Below are 23,237 nucleotides of genomic sequence, written 5' to 3'. Positions count from 1 at the left end.
ATGACCTTGTGCGATGGTAGTGATGGCGCAGCCCTGGATCTGTATGTCAAACTTGTGGCCTTTGGCCCCGCCCCGAGGATGCACGGCTCTGTTGTGAGCGTCGCCTGGGAGTTCTGTACTGCTGGTGCTGTTGATGTCGCCCTTGCTCGTAACCCCTGTGATACTGGGGGCGCTGTTGCTGGTACTGGTACCGCCTTTGTTGAGGGTAGTACCTTTTCTTTGTGTATGGAGGGGTGTAAATCCCCAGGGTCCTGAGTGTGGCTCTTGAATCTTTACTGGAATGAAGGACCGAGTCAGTTGATTCAGCAAACAGCTTCTGCGAGTCGAAGGGAAGGTCAACTATTTTCGCCTGCAGATCCCTCGGTATACCCGAAGTCTGGAGCCAGGACTCCCTTCGCATCACCACTGCCGTTGCTGTGGAACGTGCTGCTGTGTCCGCAACGTCCAGAGCAATCTGAACTCCCGTCCTCGCGGCCGCGTAGCCTTCTTGCACTATGGCCTTGAGCACCGGCTTTTTGTCCTCTGGAAGCGAGTCCATGAGGGAGGTTAACCTGGAATAGTTGTCAAAATTATGGTTCGCTAAGTGCGCTGCGTAATTTGCCATTCGCAGCGTTAAAGTGGAGGAGGAGTAGACCTTTCTGCCGAACAGCTCTAGCTTCTTGGCATCTTTGTCTCTTCCCCTTGTCTTGAATTGAGATGTCTTTGATCTTTGTTGCGACGACTCCACCACCAAGGAATTTGGCTGTGGGTGGCTGAACAGGAACTCCATGCCCTTCGCCGGCACGAAGTATTTCTTATCCGCTCTCTTTTGGACGGGCGGAATAGTTGCAGGGGTCTGCCATATCGTAGTGGCGGACTCTAAGATCGCTTCATCAAGTGGTATTGCTACTCTGGAAGAGGCCGGAGGTCTCAAATTTTTGAGGAGCTTATGGTGTTTCTCTTGCACCTCTGCTGTCTGGATGCCTTGCGTGAAGGCCACCCTCTTAAACCGTTCCTGAAACTGTTTGAGATCGTCCGTAGGATGGATGTCCCCCGGGGCCGTAGCCTCGTCCGGGGAGGAGAGCGAGGAACCGCTGGGGTACGTCTCTCTGGACCCTTCTAGTTCCTGCTGGTGATGGTACACCCTCTCGCTAGAGGTTTGTGAGGGAAAATCTTGGGGTTCCATGACCAGTCCCCCGAGATGCTTGAGTCTCTGTCCCCGGTCGCAATTGCCCTCGGGGGTACGAGATAGTCTGTGGGGATCTTTCCCTAGTAGATTGCCGATGGTGTCTATGCCCCGCGTGGTAGGGGCGACCATGGCAGTATAGGCACTGTTATTGGGAAGGTGACCTAGACCACTCCCTTGGTGCGTACCCTCTGCGTCTGGGGGAGGGAGACCGTCGAGACACTGGAGAGAGCGATTTTGCATAATAGTCCAGCGGTTCAAACCCCAGGAAGGGTGAAGGTGGTGCCCTCCAGGGTGAGGCTGGTTGCAAAAATGGAGAAGGGGGCTCAGGGTAGGCTAGGGGGGACCCCTGCCTTCTGGTTGGAGTCTGCAACATGAGCGGAGGGCTGTAAGAAAGCAGCTCCACAGCCCTGTCCGGAGAGGGGCTGCAATGCCTCCTCTTGTGTGCAGCCTTCCCCCTCCCTGGAGGAGGTAACTCTGCCCCCTGACGCGCAGGGGATCCCGGTCCCGTCGGCACCGTGCTAGGCACGCTCGAAGGCGGTGCCGCACGTGCGGTGTCCTTGTGCGCCTGCAGGCTACGTGCTTGCGCGCTCTGCACCGCCGGTTCCCCAGGGGTCGATGCCGCTGCCTGCAGTGCCGCCGGTACCGGCGCTTGTTTAGCCGCCGCCCTGCCTGCGGTGCGGGGTGGCTGGCTGATTATTGGAGGCTGAGCCGCTTCCACGTGGCTCTCCGTGCCGCCGCCGATCAGCTGTTGCTGCGGCTGGGGGCTGCTCGCTCCTCCCGTCCCGCTCACTGTTGCTGCCGGCAGGGATCGGGCTGGAGAGGCTTTCCTCCGTTTTTGCGCTGATGGGGTGAGGGAGGCAGCTTTCCTCTTATGGGCCCCGGAGGGTCCCTCCTGCTGCAGCCGCTCCGGCACGTCTGGCTGGAGGGCCTTATCAAAAAGCAGCATTTTAAGCCCCATCTCCCTGTCTCTGCGTGCTCTGGTTGTTAATTTAGCACAGAAGGAGCATTTCTGTGCCACATGGGACTCCCCCAGGCACCTTATGCATAGACTGTGCCCATCGGATGCTGGCATCGCCTCTCGGCAGGACTCACATTTTTTAAATCCTGAAGAGGACATTGTTGGTGAGTCTTTCAGTTGTTAAGCGGGTACTTAGCACCTTCTCTGTGCTGTTTTCCCCGTCCGATGGCCTGCCTCAGCAGGAGGGCTGATGGCCCTATGCTCCTGGCCTCCGGCGCTTGTTACTGGGACTGGATTGAAGCTGTCCCGCTTGTAGTTTGTTTGTTTGTTTGTTTTTTTCAAAAATAACAACCGGCTAACTTACAGTCGTCTAAGTACTTGAAAAACTTAAGAGAAAAACAGTTAAAGTCATTGAATACGCTATTTGGCCTTAGCCTAGTCGGATTCCGTCTGCAGCCGACGGCGGTTAAGAGGAACTGGCGGGGACTGGATCGCGCACATGGCCAGGAGCGCGCAAGGGAGCAGCGCGCGCCGGCGCATGCGCGGTCCGGCAGAAACTGCTTGGAAGATCCGATCTGCGGCGCCGGGCAAGCCCGACACCTATTGTGGAGCACCCACGGGAACACTCGAAGAAGAACTGTTTTTATGTATGCGTATTCACATTTATATACAGATTAATGACGTTTTAACGTTTTATTTACTTTTTTGACTCCTGCAGCACACTGAGTGGATTTTTTCAGAGAACTAACCACAATAACTCCAAGTTCTCTCTCTCAAGTGGTAATAGCTAATTTAGTTCCCATTATTTTGTACATATATTTGACACTGTTTTCCAATATGCATTACTTTGCATTTATCCACAATAAAATAAAATGTAAAACAAAGTGGTGTTGTCCATCAGAACATTTACCACCTTACCTAACAGGTACAGCAGAAAGACCATGTAGGCCAAATGAACCACTGAGAGTTCTGCGGAAGTATAAGATGTGACATTGTACATAAAAGAGTTACATTGTAAAAAGAAATTAAATCACACTATGATACAATGTTACTTCTGAGCTCAAGACGGGGAAGTTATGTTGATACTGTGTGTAGGAATGTAGGGTGGGTTTGGATGGAGCCAGGTGTGCCTGGGAAAGCAGAAACCAGAGCAGTAGGTGCTAGACAGTAATTAATTAAGGTAACCAGGGAGTCATTGGCAGGGGATTGCTAAGGGTGATATGGAAATGAAGGTACGTAACTGGTCTCAGGGACTATATGGGGTGGGTGGGTGTCTGTTTTTTTCCTTTTTTTCCCTTTGTCTATTAACTTGCCTTCTTGATCTGTATAAATTAAGAGACCTGAGCCCTGGGAGGGGACTCACTTTTCTAAATGTATTAGCAGAGCAGCTTTGCTAATAAACAGAGTGGTCGGACAAATTGTGAGTCTTGAGTCTAACTTTGACAGTTCCTTGACGTTTATAACATTTCCTCCCCAAGGGTCCACATATCCCCAATGTGCCAATTCCAGCCCAGGTCCAATACATCTGATACTAACTTGAGGGACAGAGCAGGACTGGTGAACGGCACTCCTTCCAGGGTATGCTCTGGATCACTCTACAACGCAAGTACTGCTGAGAGATTTGTTATGATCTCTGGGTGGTCTCTGGGCTGAATATAGGTCAATGAAGCCATTTCTGGAGGGATCACATGCAAAGTCTGACACTGCAGACCATATCTTCCAGGAAAAAGATAAAAGGTCCCAACAGGATGAGAAAAGTAGGATCTGTGGGAGGTTCCACAGGGCTATCGACTTACCTTGTAGAGGGGCTCAGATGCTATAAGGCTGCTGTTTCTGTTGCTTTCTTTGGGACATGAGAATGTAAGAGGCCCAATGACTAAAGAATGGCCCTGGTGTCCCTAAGAGTGTGGAGTGCTTCACCCTAATACTTGCAAATAGATCGGCCCCCTTGAACTAGAAGTCCTCTATGGCAGTATGCACTCCTATAGGATCCCAGATGGAGACAAGAAGCATGGCTCACAACAATATGGATGCCATGATCTTTTTCACCATATCCCAGGCATCCAGAGTGACTCAAAGGAAACTCTTGGCCATCAAAGTTTTCAGTTTCTCCCACTGGTCCTGTGGCAAGCAGTCCATCTTTGTTTCCTCAAAGAAGAAAGTCACATTCTGAGAAAAAAGTTTGATAAATTTGCTACTTTCATTTGGAGGCAGGTACAGGAATAGATTTCATGCCAATGAGATCCACTATTTTCAAACACTTCTCTCAAGAGGTATATGAGAAGCTCTCTGGATTTCTACTGAACCACCTAGATCACCAAGAAGTCTGAGGTCAAGCGTTGAAAGAAAACATTCAGATCTCTTTGCTGGGCCCTGCTATTTTTGTCCACGTTCTCTGAAAGTGGGTGGAATGACTGACCATTTATCATCTCCTTATTCTTTTTTCTTTATAATAAATCTTTAGTTTAAGACACTAAGGCCATACCTATGCTAGGGAAATAAGTCAATTTTAGATATGAAATTCTAGCTATGGCATTTGTGCAGCTAGAATTAACGTATCAGAAATCAACCTACTTCCCTAATAGAAACCTAGCCTCTAGTACTCTTCCGTTGACCTCCCTTACTCCATGTGATAGCATGGAGTACAGGGGTTGACTGCTGACCCCAGAGAAATCAATTTGTCACATCTTTACCAGACGTGCAAAAATTAACTCCAGATTAACTATGATGGGGGTCAATCTTCCTGGAAGTATAGACATAACCTAAAGGATTGTCTGGCAGCATGGTATTTTGGATAAATCCAAACCCATATTGACCTGATAATGTTGGCTGGCCGTTTATGGTCAGAAGAGTATTTTGTATATGTGAGCAGAGTTTTAAAGTAGCTTCTCGCTATACCAGATCAAGGTGCTGACTGAGAGCCAGAAAACTGGAATGCAATAAAGGAGTCTGCGTGACATTTTTTTTGTGCTTCCTGATAAACAGTATGGGAGATCAGAACCATAATTTGTGACTGGTTGGCTAGAGTAACTTCAGAGTTACCCACCAGTCTTATAGTATCTGCTCTGCCTTTTGTAGCCTGTCGTGAGCTTGACATCTCCAGTAAGGGCTACCCCCAACACACTGGGTCACAGACTGTTTTGCATTTCTCTGTATTGAAATTCATCCTATTTACCTCAGACCATTTCTCCAGTTTGGCCAGATCATTTGGAATTTTAATCCTATCCACAAAAGCATTGCAACCCCTCTCACCTTGGTAACACCCACCAACTTTTATAAGTGCTCTCATCACCTAAAGCAGGGGGTGCAAAATTTCAAAAGGGGTAGCGCAAAGCAATCTGCCACCCCCTCCTCCATGGCCTCCAGTCTCTTCTGCTCCTTTTGCCTGTCCAGCCCTGCCCCCTCCTTCCTGGGACAGCTGCAGGCAAACAGATACAGCCAGCCACATGTGCGCAGCTCCAGCTGCTGCTCCATGGGGAACCTGAGCTTGCTGCCTGCAGCCATACCATACTGCTGGGGAAACAAGAAAGCTGATGCTGAGTAGCCCTCGACTCGCTCTGGAAGAGTGAGGGAGGAGAGAGCCATGGATAAGTGAGCTGGACTATTCTGCTCCTGCCTTGCCCTGTCCTGCTCCCTGCCAGCCTGGGGAAAGAACCTTGAACTTTGCAGCCAACTTTGCCCAGGCTTCTCTTGATGCTCCATGAGGAGATGCCAGGGAGTGCAGGTGCAAGTACTGGGCATGCAGGGGAGTCTTGAAGGGGTGTATAGAGACTCAGTCAGTGGGGGCAGGGGTTGAGCCCCAGTTGTACCTGGGGGACTGTATGAGGGACCCAGGCCAGTTCCTTCACTACAAAAGGCAGGAGCATGTGTTCACCCTATACTTCGATTAGGCAGTGTGCTGCCTCTCCGAGGAGACTTGCCTGCAATGCTAGCCCTGCTTAATGTGATGCCCGTAACATCCTAATGCAGGGGTACACAAAGTAGGGAGGCATGACAATTCATAAAGGGAAGCAGTACAGTTAGCTCCTCTTCCCCCACAGCCTCTGCTGGCTCCTCTAGCCTCTGCTGCCTCTCGCCACCACCACCACTCTGATCATGGTGCATCACTTCCGGGAGATCTCTGCTCCCTTCCAGCAACTTGCGGGGAGGGAGGGGGGCACTGCTAATTGCAGGAACAAAAAGTGGGGCCCAGTACAAAAAGTTTCCTCACGACTGACCTAAATAACTAATGAAGATATTGAACAGAACCAGGGACAGAACTGATCCATGCAGGGCACCACTTAATATGCCATTCCAGCATGACTGTGAACAACTTGTAATTACTCTGGCATCAGTTTTCCAACCACTTATGCACCCACCATGCAGCCAGTTAGTTCATGGCACACTAGTTCTCTGCAGATTTCACACCCCAGTTTGCCAAGCACTAACTCACCATTTGGACATCTTCATTTTCAGTCAATGACTTTCCAAACTAGCATTCTTTAGACAGTTCTTCACACTCCGCAAGAAGAGGGTCTAAATCTAACCTGCTGGCAATGTTCCCTTTAAATTTGTCCATCCATGCACAAAATGAGTTTTATTATGTGCACCAAATTTCAAGCTATGTGCAGATGGTTGCCACCATTAGAAACAAAATACCTAGATTATAATGTATATTTTTAAAAAGTTACTCTAGGTATGGAAGAAGAAGAAGAATATTAAAAGAAGGGATAGTTATAGTTAACAAGTGCAGACGCTCACCTCACAGCACAGCCTAATCAGGGAAAGTGACCTGCATGCAGGGAGCCCTGATGATGTATGCTTTGAGGGGAGCGTGCATGTGCCTCTGTCTGATTGGATGAGCATGCTATCTCTATAAGAAAGCACTTGGGGTCTGGGGCCTGAAGACTTGTACAGACAGAAGCAGCTGCCAGCAGCTCTGGACTCAGAGAGGCAGCAGCACAGATTTGGTGTACGCAGGTAGAAGGACATCTCAACATCAGCTCCCCGCATCTTCAGCCCCGCTCCAGGAGACAGGACAGAAAAACATGCCTGGATGGCTTGGGGGGGAAGAATGGATGGACAGGAGAAACAGGACCAGTGGCAGCTGCATTTAACACTGGAGCAGGAGGGACAAGGGGCAACCCTGCTCTGGAGAAATCACCTGACTCAGCTGCTCCTCCAACTGCCTCCCTGCAGCTCGGGTCCCACCACCCTCTCCAAATGCTGGTGCTTGTCTGGTTTCCAGTCACCTCCATCAGCCAATCTGGTTCTCAGCAGGGTCAGGTTGGACTCAGGCAAACCCTGAACACAAAGCCCTCTTTGGCAGGCTGCTGGCCCCATGCGGCTGTAATAATCAAGTGAGTGATACCTTGGACTGCTGAAAGGCTGCATAGGCACACAGCTTAAAGGGAACACTGCCTGCCCATTGTTTGAATACCAAAAAAGCACACTATTTCTTAATGTAGGTGCATGTTCACGCAGCAGCAGCAGTAATTAATCTCATTTATATAGGGCCCATATAGCTCTACAACGCTTCAACTCATTTTGTAAAATATAAGAACATGGATCTTAGCTTGAAAGCATACAGTGTTTCAATACCCCAAGGGAAGTTTTTGAGACTCATCCGATAGGGTATTAGGGTTTGGAATGGAAACTCCTCTGAAGTCAACTGCTCTGTCAAAGTGATCGAAGTAGTTTTTATCGATTTCTCAGTCTCCCAGAGGAGAATCATAAAATCATAGAACACTAGGACCGGAAGGGGCCTCGAGAGGCCATCGACTCCAGTCCCCTGCCCCGACAGCAGGACCGACCACTATCTACACCATCCCTGATAGACATCTATCTAATCTGTTCTTAAATATCTCCAGCGAGGGAGATTCCACAACCTCCCTTGGCAACTTATTCCAGTACTTGACCACCCTGACAGTTAGGAACTTTTTCCTAATGTCCAACCTAAACTTCCCTTGCTGCAGTTTAAGTCCATTGCCTCTTGTTCTCTCCTCAGAGGCCAAGAAGAACAAGTTTTCTCCCTCCTCCTTATGACACCCTTTAAGATATCTGAAAACCGCTATCATGTCCCCCCTCAATCTTCTTTTTTCCAAGCTAAACAAGCCCAATTCTTTCAGCCTTTCTTCATAAGTCATGTTCTCCAGACCTTTTATCATTCTAGTTGCTCTTCTCTGGACCTTCTCTAATTTCTCCACATCTTTCTTGAATTGGGGTGCCCAGAACTGGACACAATATTCCAGCTGAGGTCTAACCAGTGCAGAGTAGAGCGGTAGAATGATTTCTCGTGTCTTGTTCACGACACACCTGCTAATGCATCCCAGAATCATGTTTGCTTTTTTTGCAACAGCATCACACTGTTGACTCATATTTAACTTGTGATCTACTAGAACCCCTAGGTCCCTTTCTGCTGTACTCCTTCCTAGACAGTCTTTTCCCATTGTGTATGTGTGAAACAGATTATTCCTTCCTAAGTGCAGCACCTTACATTTATCTTTATTAAACTTCATCCTGTTTACTTCAGACCATTTCTCTAATTTATCTAGATCATTCTGAATTATCACCCTATCCTCCAAAGTAGTTTCAACCCCTCCCAGCTTGGTATCATCTGCAAACTTAATAAGCGTACTTTCTATGCCAATATCCAAATCATTAATGAAGATATTGAACAGAACTGGTCCCAAAACAGACCCCTGCGGAACCCCACTTGTTATGCTTTTCCAGCTGGATTGAGCACCATTAACAACTACTCTCTGGGTGCGATTAGCCAGCCAGTTATGCACCCACCTTATTGCAGCGCGATTTAACTACTGCCAAAATTATTATAAGTGCAGCATGAAGTTATAGAGTTTTGTTAAACTACCAAAGAGATTGCCTTTTCCTGTGGGAATTTTTACCTCTCTGAAGCCCTGAACTATCAATGACAAGACAGGGAAAGCAACAGCTGCATTCAAGACTCTTTGTCCGCATCTCATGAAGTGAGTCTGTGCTCACAAAAGCTCATGCTCAAAACTTTTCTGTTAGTCTATAAGGTGCCACAGGACCCTTCGTTGCTGTTTGTCTCATATGGCATTCACAAATAATATCTGCGAAGACAAAACTGCAGATCTTCAACACAAATGTGAAGAGAGCGTTCCTGTATGGATGCAAGACTTGGTGTACTAAGAAGTCTTCATATCACAAGCTACAGATATTCATAGACAGATGCCTGACGTACATCCTTCACATCAAATGGCAAGACTTCTTCACAAAATGAGGAGCTTTGGAACAGAGCAGGACAAGAACCACTTGACGCTCAAAGCAAGAGAAGAAAGTGGGTATGGCTGGGCCACACTCTCAGAAAACCATCAAGCTCTCATGCGGAACCCACAAGGAAAACGCAAAAGAGGATACCTTGGACAACATGGAAAAGATCTACTGAGACTGAAGGACAACAATCAGGGTGCTCCTGGAGTCAGCTAGAAGTTTGGTCTCGAGGAGGAGTGAAGTGGAGGAGACCTATGCTCCACTTGCAGTACAAGGGTTTAAGACAAGTCAAGAAAACCTGAATGTTGTGAAGGCCAAAACTACAACTGGGTTCAAAAAATAATTAAGTATGCTGCTGGAGGATAGATCCCTGAATGGCTATTAGCCAAGATGATCAAGGACATAATCCCATACTCTGAGTGTTCTTAGCCTCTGACTGCAAGAAACTGGGAGCAGAAGAAAGGGGATGGATTAGAACTTGCACCCTCCCTGGTTCAGCATGGTAGGAGTCTGGCCAGTCCAAGCAAGACAATTTGCTGGACCCAGGAGATCCTCTGCACTGGCATCCAAGTACCCGGCTTCCCTCTCCCCCCACTGGGCTACTTGTACAGCTGCTGCAGGCCCCTACTGGATCCTCTGGCCCAAGCATGCCCTGGGGCTGCTGGGGGGGACACTGACTCCTCTGGCTGCTGGAGTGAATGCTGGCTCTTCTGCCAGCTGTGGCCTGCCCTCTTGCTCAGTCTCTCTGATCCTGGAGCATCCCTGGTCCTACTGAATGAGGGATGTTGCTGGATCAGAGAGTGCTGGTTTTGGGAGGTGCAACCTGTACTAAATAATTGCCCTGTTTTGTTCATTCCCTCTGAAGCACTTAGTGTTGGTGACTCTCAGCAGACAGGATATTGGATTATATGGACCATTGGTCTGGCCTAGTGAGGTTTTTCTTAGGCTCGTAAACTATCATATTCTGCAAAAAGCAAATGTGGCACCTTCCAGCACCTGTCCATTGCTGGCCTACTTGAACGAAGGAGAGAAAGAACAGGTTCAGCATTGTATGATAATCACTACCACACAAGAAATGTGGCATCAACACAAGCAAGCAGCTTTTATTTTAATACTGTGATTCTTAATGGAAGATGTTGATATCTGACAGGAGTGAGCAAAGATCCAGTCCAGAACATGACAGTCTGTTAACTGAACTCTGCTGTTTCCTGTGTCCACACAAATACCAGCAGCCAAGCTTCCTGTTCATTTGGATTTAATCAAACATCCAGCCATCAGAGGTCACTACATTCACGCTCCAGTTTGGACCTACCTCCATCACCTTCCGTTCTACTTCAGCGCCATTTACATAGTACACATCTGTGATGATACGTGTGACCACTGTGCGCACTTCACGGGTGGTTCGTATGTGGCGATGCTGGATGTGGCCTTGGGGTGGCTGGGGCAAGTTGAACTCTTCCTCTCCCTGCAATAAACAAAATGAACTAATAAATATGATGGCAAATGATCCCACTGCAAAAAAATATTTTTGTTGTGCAATTCTGTGACCACCATGTTGTTATCAGGAGAGAATATTAAGCAAACTGTTTTAAATACCAGACTACCATCAAATGAAGAATTTCCACCATGATTTCAGACACAGTCTTCTCAACAACATTCTTCAGTGTGGGCTGCTTTAGGATTGTTGTGCAGAAGCCTTCACTCTAAAGTGTTCAAGGTAACAGGAACTCAATTCAACTGGTTACTTAAAACTCACAGCTGGAAACCCATCCTGTTGCACAGGTGATGTAGTTAGGTCAAGTAAAGAAAAGTTACTCACCGTAGTAACGGTGGTTCTTCGAGATGTGTCCCCGTGGGTGCTCCACAATAGGTGTCGGGCTTGCCCGGCGCCGCAGATCAGATCTTCCAAGCAGTTTCTGCCGGACCGCGCATGCGCCGGCGCGCGCCGCTCCCTTGCGCGCTCCTGGCCATGTGTGCGATCCGGTCCCCACCAGTTCCTCGACCAACCGCCTCGGGTGCCCCTGCAAAACACTAACAGAGATCCGAAGCGGGGAGGATGGGCGGGTAGTGGAGCACCCACAGGGACACATCTCGAAGAACCACCGTTACTACGGTGAGTAACTTTTCTTTCTTCTTCGAGTGTCCCCGTGGGTGCTCCACAATAGGTGACTACCCAGCAGTAACCCAAGATAGGAGGTGGGTAATCGGATTATGTGCAGCTTGTCCCCGAGAGGACCGCTGCAGAGAGACGGGTATCCTCTTGGAATACCCTGTGAAGGGCGTAATGTTTGGCGAAGGTGTCGTAGGATGACCAGGTCGCCGCTCTGCAAATATCTTTTAACGCAACGCCCTTGAAAAAGGCTGTTGATGCCGCCACCACCCTAGTGGAATGAGCCCTGGGAGTGGCCAATAAAGGAGTCTTTTTGAGCTCGTAGCACATTTTTATGCAGGATACAATGTGCTTTGAGATTCTCTGCGAGGAGAGGCCTTCTCCTTTCGATTTGGGAGCGAGGGAGACTAGGAGTCTATCCGTTTTCCGGAAGGACTTGGTCCTGTCTACGTAGAAGGCTAGCGCCCTCCTCACGTCCAGGAGGTGTAGGCGTGCCTCTTCGTTGGAGTTATGAGGCTTTGGATAAAACGAGGGTAGAACAATAGGTTCGTTAATGTGAAACTCAGAAGAAACTTTGGGAACAAATGCTGGATGCAGCCGTATGGTTACCGCCTCCTTGGAAAAAACAGTGCAGGGTGGCGTTGCCATGACTGCCGCGAGCTCGCTCACCCTACGAGCTGACGTAATTGCAAGAAGAAAGGTCGTCTTTATTGTAAGGAGGCGGAGGGGAACCGTGGCCAAGGGCTCGAACGGTGGTCCCATTACCGTGGTAAGCACCAGGTCCAAGTTCCAAGAAGGTGGAATCGGTTTCCGAGGGGCGTATAGGTTTACCAACCCTTTGAGGAACCTGGTAACCATAGGGTGGGCGAACACCTTGTGCCCTTCCTCCTCATGTCTGAACGCCGAGATGGCGGCAAGGTGGACCTTCAACGAGGATAGCGAGAGTCCTCCTCTCTTGAGGTCCAGTAAATACTCTAGTATTGTAGGTATAGGCACCAAAAGGGGGGCCAGCTGTTTGGTAGAACACCAAGCCGTGAAGCGAGTCCATTTTTGCTTGTAGGTCTTCCTGGTGGAAGTCCTCCTGCTACTTTCTAGGACTTGCTGTACTTCCACTGTGCATGTGCTCTCTAGGGAGCTGAGCCATGGATTAACCACGCTTGCAGTCGCAGGCTTTGGGGGTGCGGGTGCACTATGGACCCCTGGGCTTGCGTGAGCAGATCCGGCGCCACCGGAAGAGGCATCGGTGGACGGTCCGACATGCGCAGGAGTAGGGGGAACCATTGTTGTCGATCCCACGTTGGGACTATCAGGATCATCCGGGCCCTTTCCCTCCTGGCTTTCTGCAAGACTTTGTGGATCAGCACTGTGGGAGGAAACGCATAAAGCAGGGGGACCCTCCACGGGATCGCGAACGCGTCCCCCAGGGACCCCCATCCCAGTCCTGCCCTGGAGCAGAATCGCAGGCACTTCTTGTTGTGCTGAGTGGCAAACAGGTCTACTTGGGGAAAACCCCATGCGTGGAAAATCGGCCGTAGCAGATCGGGACGGATCTGCCACTCGTGTGTGAGTGCAAAACGCCTGCTCAGCTGGTCTGCCTTCACATTGTGCGCACCCGGCAAGTATGAGGCTTTCAAGATTATATTGTTGGCGATGCACCAGTTCCATAAGTGGATTGCTTCCGCGCATAAGGCACGGGATCGAGCTCCTCCTTGCCTGTTTATATAAAACATGGTGGAGGTATTGTCTGTACTGATCCCGACGACTTTGCCTTTTATGTGGTCTCGAAAGTGTCTGCAGGCGTTGAACACTGCTCTGAGCTCCAGTATATTTATGTGTAGTGACTGTTCCGTGGGTGACCACAGTCCTTGAGTCACCTCTTCGCCCACGTGCGCTCCCCACCCTATGAGGGAGGCATCTGTAGTGAGAAAAACCGATATTTGCAGCTGGTGGAAGGGTACCCCTGTTAGCAGGTTCCTGGGGTTTACCCACCATTGTAGGGATTTGCGCACCCCGGCTGTGGGCGACACCACCCTGTGAACGGTGTGTACTGCCGGTTTGTATACACTCACCAGCCAGTGCTGCATGCTGCGCATGTGTAACCTGGCGTTCTGTACTACGAACGTCACCGCTGCCATGTGGCCCAGCAGCTGCAAGCACGTCAAGACCGGCACCGTAGGGCTGAAGGTGATGACCTGCACGAGAGAACCGATGGCCCGAAAGTGAGCCTCTGGTAGATATACTCTCGCTGTAACCGAGTTTATGCGAGCCCCTATGAACTCTATGTCCTGTGTGGGGTCTATTTTTGATTTTGCCACATTGATAACCAGGCCGAGTGAAGAGAACGTGTTTGCTGTGACGCGTATCATGCGCAGAACCTCCCCCTTCGAGGCCCCTTTGAGCAGGCAGTCGTCCAGATACGGGAAAATAAATACCCCCTGTCTGTGCAGGTAGGCTGACACCACTGCCAAGGTCTTGGTGAAGACTCTGGGGGCCGAGGAGAGGCCAAATGGTAGGACCTTGTATTGGAAGTGTTCGTTGCCTACCATGAACCGGAGGAATCGCCGGTGAGCCGGATGGATAGTTATGGGGAAGTACGCGTCTTGTAAATCGAGGGCTGCGAACCAGTCTCCATCGTCCAGTGCTGTAAGGATGGAGGTGATTGTGGTCATCCGAAAACGTTGCTTGCGCAGGTACCTGTTGAGGCCGCGAAGGTCTAAGATGGGCCTCCAGCCTCCTGGTCGGAGGCGATGGTGGAATAGTCGCTTCGGATGACCTTGTGCGATGGTAGTGATGGCGCAGCCCTGGATCTGTATGTCAAACTTGTGGCCTTTGGCCCTGCCCCGAGGACGCACGGCTCTGTTGTGAACGTCGCCTGGGAGTTCTGTACTGCTGGTGCTGTTGATGTCGCCCTTGCTCGTAACCCCTGTGGTACTGGGGGCGCTGTTGCTGGTACTGGTACCGTCTTTGTTGAGGGTAGTACCTTTTCTTTGTGTATGGAGGGGTGTAAATCCCCAGGGTCCTGAGTGTGGCTCTTGAATCTTTACTGGAATGAAGGACCGAGTCAGTTGATTCAGCAAACAGCTTCTGCGAGTCGAAGGGAAGGTCAACTATCTTCGCCTGCAGATCCCTCGGTATACCCGAAGTCTGGAGCCAGGACTCCCTTCGCATCACCACTGCCGTTGCTGTGGAACGTGCTGCTGTGTCCGCAACGTCCAGGGCGATCTGAACTCCCGTCCTCGAGGCCGCGTAGCCTTCTTGCACTATGGCCTTGAGCACCAGCTTTTTGTCCTCTGGAAGCGAGTCCATGAGGGAGGTTAACCTGGAATAGTTGTCGAAATTATGGTTCGCTAAGTGCGCTGCGTAATTTGCCATTCGCAACGTTAAAGTGGAGGAGGAGTAGACCTTTCTGCCGAACAGCTCTAGCTTCTTGGCATCTTTGTCTGTTCCCCCATCTTGAATTGAGATGTCTTTGATCTTTGTTGCGACGACTCCACCACCAAGGAATTTGGCTGTGGGTGGCTGAACAGGAACTCCATGCCCTTCGCCGGCACGAAGTATTTCTTATCCGCTCTCTTTTGGACAGGCGGAATAGTCGCAGGGGTCTGCCATATCCTAGTGGCGGACTCTAAGATCGCTTCATCAAGCGGTATTGCTACTCTGGAGGAGGCCGGAGGTCTCAAATTTTTGAGGAGCTTATGGTGTTTCTCTTGCACCTTTGCTGTCTGGATGCCTTGCGTGAAGGCCACCCTCTTAAACAGCTCTTGAAACTGTTTGAGATCGTCCGGAGGATGGACGTCCCCTGGGGCCGTAGCCTCGTCCGGGGAGGAGAGCGAGGAACCGCTGGGGTACGTCTCTCTGGACCCTTCCGGTTCCTGCTGGTGATGGTACACCCTCTCGCTAGAGGTTTGCGAGGGAAAATCTCGGGGTTCCATAACCCGTCCCCCCTGAGATGGTTGAGTCTCTGTCCCCGGTCGCAATTGCCCTCGGGGGTACGAGATCGTCTGTGGGGATCTTTCCCTAGTAGATTGCCGATGGTGTCTATGCCCCGCGTGGTAGGGGCGACCATGGCAGTATAGGCACTGTTCTTGGGAAGGTGACCTAGACCACTCCCTTGGTGCATACCCTCTGCGTCTGGGGGAGGGAGATCGTCGAGACACTGGAGAGAGCGATTTTGCATAATAGTCCAGCGGTTCAAACCCCAGGAAGGGTGAAGGTGGTCCCAGCCAGGGTGAGGCTGGTTGCAAAAATGGAGAAGGGGGCTCAGGGTAGGCTAGGGGGGACCCCTGCCTTCTGGTTGGAGTCTGCAACATAAGCGGAGGGCTGTGAGAAAGCAACTCCACAGCCCTGTCCGGAGAGGGGCTGCAATGCCTCCTCTTGTGTGCAGCCTTCCCCCTCCCTGGAGGAGGTAACTCCGCCCCCTGACGCACAGGGGATCCCCGCCCCGTCCGCACCGTGCTAGGCATGCTCGAAGGCGGTGCCGCACGTGTGGTGTCCTTCGGTGCCTGCAGGCTGCGTGCCTGCGCGCTCTGCACCGCCGGTTCCCCGGGGGTTGGTGCCGGCGCTTGTTTAGCCGCCGCCCTGCCTGCAGTGCGGGACGGCTGGCTGATTATCGGAGGCTGAGCTGCTTCCATGTGGCTCTCCGTGCCGCCGCCGATCAGCTGTTGCTGCGGCTGGGGGCTCCTCGCTCCTCCCGTCCCGCTCACTGTTGCTGCCGGCAGGGATCGGGCTGGGGAGGCTTTCCTCCGTTTTTGCGCTGATGGGGTGAGGGAGGCAGCTTTCCTCTTATGGGCCCCGGAGGGTCCCTCCTGCTGCGGCCGCTCCGGCATGTCTGGCTGGAGGGCCTTATCAAAAAGCAGCATTTTAAGCCGCATCTCCCTGTCTCTCCTTGCTCTGGCTGTTAATTTAGCACAGAAGGAGCATTTCTGTGCAACATGGGACTCCCCAAGGCACCTTATGCATAGACTGTGCCCATCGGACGCCGGCATCGCCTCTCGGCAGGACTCACATTTTTTAAATCCTGAAGAGGACATTGTTGGTGAGTCTTTCAGTTGTTAAACGGGTACTTAGCACCTTCTCTGTGCTGTTTTCCCCTTCCGATGGCCTGCCGCAGCAGGAGGGCTGATGGCCCTATGCTCCTGGCCTCCGGCGCTTGTTACTGGGACTGGATTGAAGCTGTCCCGCTTGTAGTTTATTTGTTGCATTTTTTTTTTTTTTGCAAAAAGAACAACCGGCTAACTTGCAGTAGCCTAAGTACTTGAAAAACTTTAAAGAAAAACAGTTAAAGTCATTGAATACGCTACTTGGCCTTAGCCTAGTTCGGATTCCGTCTGCAGCCGACGGCGGTTAAGAGGAACTGGCGGGGACCGGATCGCGCACATGGCCAGGAGCGCGCAAGGGAGCGGCGCGCGCCGGCGCATGCGCGGTCCAGCAGAAACTGCTTGGAAGATCCGATCTGCGGCGCCGGGCAAGCCCGACACCTATTGTGGAGCACCCACGGGGACACTCGAAGAAGAATCCATAAGTTGTCCAGTGTCCCTCATAAAACCAAAGTAACTGTTGCATGCAAATTAGCTGTCAAGATAATGATTGACTGAGTTATGTCTGATATCACAATGGCCTAGGAGACCTGGCAAATCATAGATACACGCCTCGCTGTACTTGAAACCCTGCAGTGTGATGCTGGTACAATCTGTAAAATCAAAATAGTTGAAAAACTTAAAAATAGAACTGTTACACAAAGTAAACACAAGTGGTGATTGAACCTAGTGATATTCCGAACAAAAAGAACTGTCAACCATGCTTACAGTTTCCATTGTCTCACACTGAGACATTCCACAGTTCAGAGTGACCCATGGAGGAACAACTTTGAATTCTTATAGAGAATGTACCTAGACCACTTATAATTACAAGAACTGTGATAAGGGGTTTTCCAGCACCCTGGTAAGGCATGAGCTGAAAAAGTTCAGAAACGGGAGGAACTGTTTAAAAGTTAAAACTGCCAAACTGTGTTTCTAAGTCAAAGTTGTAAATTAAGTTGTCTTCCCTTTATGGATACTGCTTATTGGGCCACACAGAGGAAAAATCACTGAAGAGCACAGCAGTTTATGGGGGACCGGAAGAAGCAACTTCCATCAAGTTTCATTGCTGCTCATACCACTGGCTGGTAGAATTGGATGAATTTATTTTCAGTAAAATCAGAACAAATATAGTCTCAAAATAAAGTAAGCATCCACCCCCTCGACCCTTTATCCCTGTGGTAAAGGTGCAAGCCTTGGATGCAAGAGACCCACTCAAGAGCAGGAACCTGAATGCAAATCTTCTCCCTCCTAAGTGAGCACACTAATAGACAAACTGTCTCAGTGTCTCCTGTTGAAATGTTTTCTGCTTTGTATAAATACTTAAATATTCATGAGACCAGAGAGAGAGACAGAATGACAGGAGATTATAGCCCTCACCTGGGAGGTAGGAGAAGTGGTTTCAACTCTTTCTTGCCTGATGCAAAGGAGGGATCTGAAGTCTCATCTCCTACCTCCCAGAGGAGCGCCTTAATCACTGGATCCTGAAAGATGTCCTGACCACACCAAATCAGAAAGGAAAAAAAGCTAGACAACACTTACAAGTGGGTGGGCAAATTTTTTGGTCTGAAGTCTACTTCTAAAGTAAGCAAATTGTGTGACAGACCATAACTCCTCAGTGGACTCAACCTCCTCCCAAGGGGTGATCAGCCACTGGGCCAAAAGGGGTGGGACCACAGGTCCCAGACAACTGAGGATGTCTTAGCCTATGTGGATATTTTGTGGCCACAGCGTCCCTGGCTGCAGCTGGAACCATCATGACAGCTGGGTCCCTGGTCATGGTTGAAACTGCCGCAGCTGCGGGGTCCTTCGCTGTGGCTAGAATCGCTTCAGCAGCAGGGTCCCTGGCCACATCTGAGACTGCTGCAGCTATGGGGTCCCTAGCTGCAGCCAAGACTGCCGCGGCTGGAACTGCCATGGCAATGGCTGGAGCTGCCACAGCTGCAGGGTCCCTGACCAGCTGGAAGTGCCTTGGGAGCAGGGTCCCTGGCCGCTTCTGAGGGCACTGCTGCCCTGGAGTCCCTGGCCTCACCTGGAACCGCCCTGGCAGCAGGACCCCTAGCTGCATCTCAGATCGCTGCAGTAGCTGCTGGAACAGCTGTAGCCGCAGGGTCCCTGGCTGCAGCTGAGACCACTGCAGCCACAGGGTCCCTGGCCACAGCTTGGAGCTCTGCCACCACCATGTGTTGCTCCCCCCGCCCCCTCCCCCCTGCCCCGCGCAGCTGAGATCCCAGCCGCAGGGAGGAATGGGGAGGTGAGTGACACAGCACCAGCAACAGCTCAGAGCCAGAGTAGACCCCACATTCTGCCCTGAGCATGGAAGGCTTGGAGCCTAAAGAGCTATCGCGCTCAGGGCAAAGCATGGGTGGCTGGGAGCCGGAGGAGCAAACCCTTGAAGTAAACCCTCCGATATAACAGACTTTTGATTTTAACGGATACCCCATTAGACCATTATAGTGAGGATTTATAGTACTGTACATTGAAAATTTAGGTCTAAGAAGGCAAAGTAAAACCACTACAAGAACACAGTACTGATGTCAGTGTTATTTTCATATCTAATGCATCAAAAGACTACAGCTTCAGAACTTAAGTGGCTGAAACCACATAAAAGTAACCAGAGCTCTTGTTCTTACCTGGCTATGAAGAGGATCAGTGTCATCTCCAGGGGCATTCACAAGCTTCTCCCCACTCTCCTCAGTTTGGACCTTGGCATCTTGTTGCCCAGGCCTATGCCCAGCCATGCTTGTTCCCACTTCTACCTGGCTGCTCACTTCCTTCATTGTCTGTGTTGCTGCTGACACAGCTGTTGGGGCCAATAGAGAACCTCCTGCAGTTTGCACCTCTTTGTTGCTGGTACCAGCCCACATAGGCTGGCCTCTCTCCTTCTCTTGGGCTGCCAGAGTCTCACACGGCTTTTCCCATGTGTTCTTTTCTTCCTTTTCCTGATTTCTTTTAATATCAGCTTCCATAACCTCTCCCCCTTTTGCCTGGGATGGCTGGTGTTTGGAATCCTGCTCTGTAGGCTGAGAAATTTTAATTTCCCCACAAAGGATGTGCTTCTGGCACTGTTGCCAGGCTTCAGGATCTTCATGCAGATCTTCATCTTGTGTACTTGGAAAACTGAACAGGTTCCCCCTGCAAACCCATCACAGATAGATCATTATTAACATGTTCCAACAAGAGGAAACCAAGCACCCATCACACACAAGCAGGATTTCCAATGGCTTTTCATTGGATGTTCATTTAATAACCTGTTGGAACTGCATAAATATCACTTAGTTTTATGCAGTGGGAACAGATTAACCAGAGGACTCTATTACTACAAACTTTCCGTAGCTAAATACAGTAGCGTTCCTGCAAAGTGCCATTCTTCCTTTGAAATATTAGCACCCACAAAGTAAACTCGCCCAGGCTGCATCTACACTACAAGATAAATTCAAATTTAAGGCAGTTAGCTCAATATTACCATTTGACTATCTTCACTGTAAATACCATTAGCTCGATTTAGGGAGTACTAGTACTGAGATTATATCGCAGTTACCTGATAAGTATAGCATCAAGCTCGAATTCAGAAGTTTGATTTAAGGCCGGTGCGGAAGTGCCATGTCTTAAAATCGAATTTATTAGCCTCCAGAGGTGTCCCATAAGTAACCCACAATGCCCCTCAGTGCTCTGCTCTGGCTGCTGCTCTCCAGTTAATTAGGTAACAGGACAACTGAGAATTTCAAAGCAGGAGCAGCAAGCCTGTGGCTGTGGATTTATGTTTTTATGAGAGCCTGAGAAATGTCTTTCTTTCTTTGCTATTAGCACTGCCAGTGCATTGACCCATTACAAATAGCCCCTGCAGGGAGTTTGTGAGTCTGTCTCTATACTTATTATTTTTTTTCTGCACTGCCTGAAGCCAGACACTGCCCTGCTGCACCACATGGCAATAAGGCTGTTGTGGGGTCATGCTTGCATAAGATACTGAGAAACTTCTTCTCAGCAGTTTACATTTGTGCGTGAATCCCCTTCCCTTCCCCACAGGTGCCACACAATCTGGGGCTTTCCCTGGTGGCTAAGATATTTGGGGGCTTGCTGCCGCTGGGGAGCAGGGGGGAGAGTCTCCCCTGGTGACTAACACACTTGGGGAGGATCACCTCAACTGGCCTCCCATTGAACCGCCCCGTGCCCATAGCGTGGGACCACTGGGGCTTGCAGCTGCTGGAGAGAAGTCTCCTCCTGCAGCTAAGATAGTCAGGGAGACTACTTCAGCTACTTCAACATTCCAAGTGGCTCTGCAGCTGCAGACCACAGCGCCCCCCGCCCCAACTCCACCAAAAATATTTTCGGGAGCTTGCTGTCCATTGCAGACACCCCTGCTTGTTTTATATTTCAGTTTTAAAATCTTTTTGCTAATATATGCCATGTCTTCATGCTTTGACCCCCTCAGGAACACAGAGGGTGGGGGGCTAGTTGAGATTCTTATTTGTGTTATAAGTTCCGTGTATGATATTTCACTGCCATCGCCCATGTTAGCACTATCTGCGTAGTGAAGGGGAAAGTCAAAAATTCTTTTTTCCTAGACTTTTCTACCCTCTTTCTTCTAGCTTTAGAATATAACCCTGGCCCATGTATTATCTTCAGGGATCACATGCAACGATGGGAGGTGGGACGCTCAGTGGATGGCCAGTGGAGAATGCAGTCGTTGCACAGAAGCCAAAGACTCTCCGCATCAGCAACTCTCTTTTCTGAAAAAAACTTTCCTGTCTTCTCTTTCTTCAAGCTTTTCGGGGTCCCGATATTATTTTCAATAAAGTCAAAAATCTTTTCTCCTAGACTTTTCTATCGTCTTTCTTTTAACTTTGAGAACATAGTCGGGGTCTCTGTTATTTTCAGGGATCAGATGCAATCATGGGAGGGGAGACACTCAGTGGACAGCCAATTGACAATTCAGCTTCAGAAGAAAGACATTTCTGTAAACTTTTTTGCTGTCTGTGTGGGTCTCCTACTTCTCCTTCCTTTTAATGGGAAAAATGGACATTTGTTTGGCACAGAGGGAAATGAGGAAAATTAAATGTGGGAAGATGTCAAAGACCAGCAAGCATACCCAGAATGCTACAGGGATGAGGGAACTATGGGATAGTTCCCACAATGCACTACTGCAACAGTTGATGTTTGCCAATTTGAGCGTGGCAGCAATGAGTTGACATTATGAAGCACGTGGGAGGTGAGGATGGTCAAATTCAAACTTATACATTCCAGAATTACAAAATCGGTATTAATAAAGTCAGATTTATCTCACAAGTAAATGTAGCCCCTGTGCCAAAGATGACACTTAGCACACACAAAAGCATTAACTAGTGTGTTTTGCTCTAGGTATGTGATACCAACTAGATGCAGACCTACTGGCAATTGTTCCATCTGCAGGAAACATCACTTTTTACTGTACCGTAGCTGCAGTAGCTACTGACAATCAGACACGTAACTGGAAGATGATGTAATAGAGCAAGCACTAATATTTTCTACAGTTTTCACCTGTCCCTGCAATGATTGTCCATCTTTCCACCTCAGCCTTTCTCCACACCAACCCTCATGTGTTCCTTCCCTCAGCTTTATCCCTTTCATCTCACTACCTTTCCATGGATTTCCATTGGGCTAAACCACATTATACCCCTGCCAAACATAAAGGTAGCGAAACAAGCACAACATATGCTAATATCTCTTACCCATTTCCTCTACCTTTTGACTGTCTTGTCTAGATGGACTCATCTTCTCTGGGCAGAGCTACCTACAGCTGTGTTTGTATAGTGTCTAGCATTATGGGGCTTCAATCCTGGTAGGTCCATAGGCACTAACATATGAAAACATGACTAATAATACTATATACAATGTATGTTAAACTACCGTATGTGTGTATGCACCCCAGTAACCTCACTGCCCAATTAGAGGTCAAGTAAGCTGCAGGAGTCAAAAGGTCCTAAGTGTTAATGGCTTACAGGGTTAGATGGTATTTTTGTCTAGTACCTAGTGGTAAGCACCTCTATAACACTTTGATTTTTCATTGGTGATAACCAGTAGCATATGAGCAGGGCAGTTGTGGGGGAGGGGAGACAAAGAACAATAAACAATAGCTACTATGGTAACACATACAATATAAAAAGATGATGACTTTAGACAGAATAAGCAAAGGGCAAGGAGGCAATAGATATTGTATGTACAGCTCTTGAATGATTACATCTACAACACTGTCTATGGCTGTGGGCATCTCGACCAGCCCCAACAGCTGCACCTCTCAGGTATATCTTCAAAGCTAGAGAGCAGCTTGGTTACTGCATGCTACACACCTGCCAGTCAGACTACTGATTACATGCACACAGTGATCTCCCCGCTTTCTCTAGAGGTAATCCCAGAAACAGTGACACAGCACAGAGCTCTACAGGGCCAAACAAGAATAAGATGAAAAGCTTTATACCTAAATGGAGAAGCAGGAAGATCATGACCTGAGGCTTCATCTTCTCGACGGACTTCACAGACACGACTGAACACAGACTGTTCTGTGAGCTTCTGTGAGCTAGTTGTACAGATTAAACACACAGATCACAAGTCACAATCATAGGAACTTGGAAAGTAATATCACTGGAAAGCAGAAATTAGTAAAATCTTTAGAACCAACAAGAGCCTTTAGACTGATTAATGTGTGTCATAAATCAG

The 23,237-nt window shown here is 49.4% G+C and overlaps 1 protein-coding gene across 3 annotated transcripts in view; it reads right to left on the bottom strand.

Moving 5' to 3' along the window:
• The window catches only part of TP53BP1 (tumor protein p53 binding protein 1), an 81,567-nt gene that overhangs the window by 17,447 nt on the left and 40,883 nt on the right, over positions 1-23,237 (bottom strand). For all 3 annotated transcript variants that reach the window (XM_075006955.1, XM_075006956.1, XM_075006957.1), the window contains 3 exons: positions 22,999-23,097; positions 19,178-19,679; positions 10,672-10,824 (listed from right to left, as the gene is read on the bottom strand). In XM_075006955.1, coding sequence (XP_074863056.1) covers positions 10,672-10,824; positions 19,178-19,679; positions 22,999-23,097 — 754 coding nt within the window. The remainder of the gene's footprint in view (positions 1-10,671; positions 10,825-19,177; positions 19,680-22,998; positions 23,098-23,237) is intronic.

This window comes from Carettochelys insculpta, chromosome 12, assembly GCF_033958435.1.
Source record: "Carettochelys insculpta isolate YL-2023 chromosome 12, ASM3395843v1, whole genome shotgun sequence".
In the NCBI taxonomy this organism is placed as follows: Eukaryota; Metazoa; Chordata; order Testudines; family Carettochelyidae; genus Carettochelys; species Carettochelys insculpta.
The sequence above is the reverse complement of the archived record's forward strand: the minus strand, read 5'-3'. Positions and strand labels throughout refer to the sequence as shown.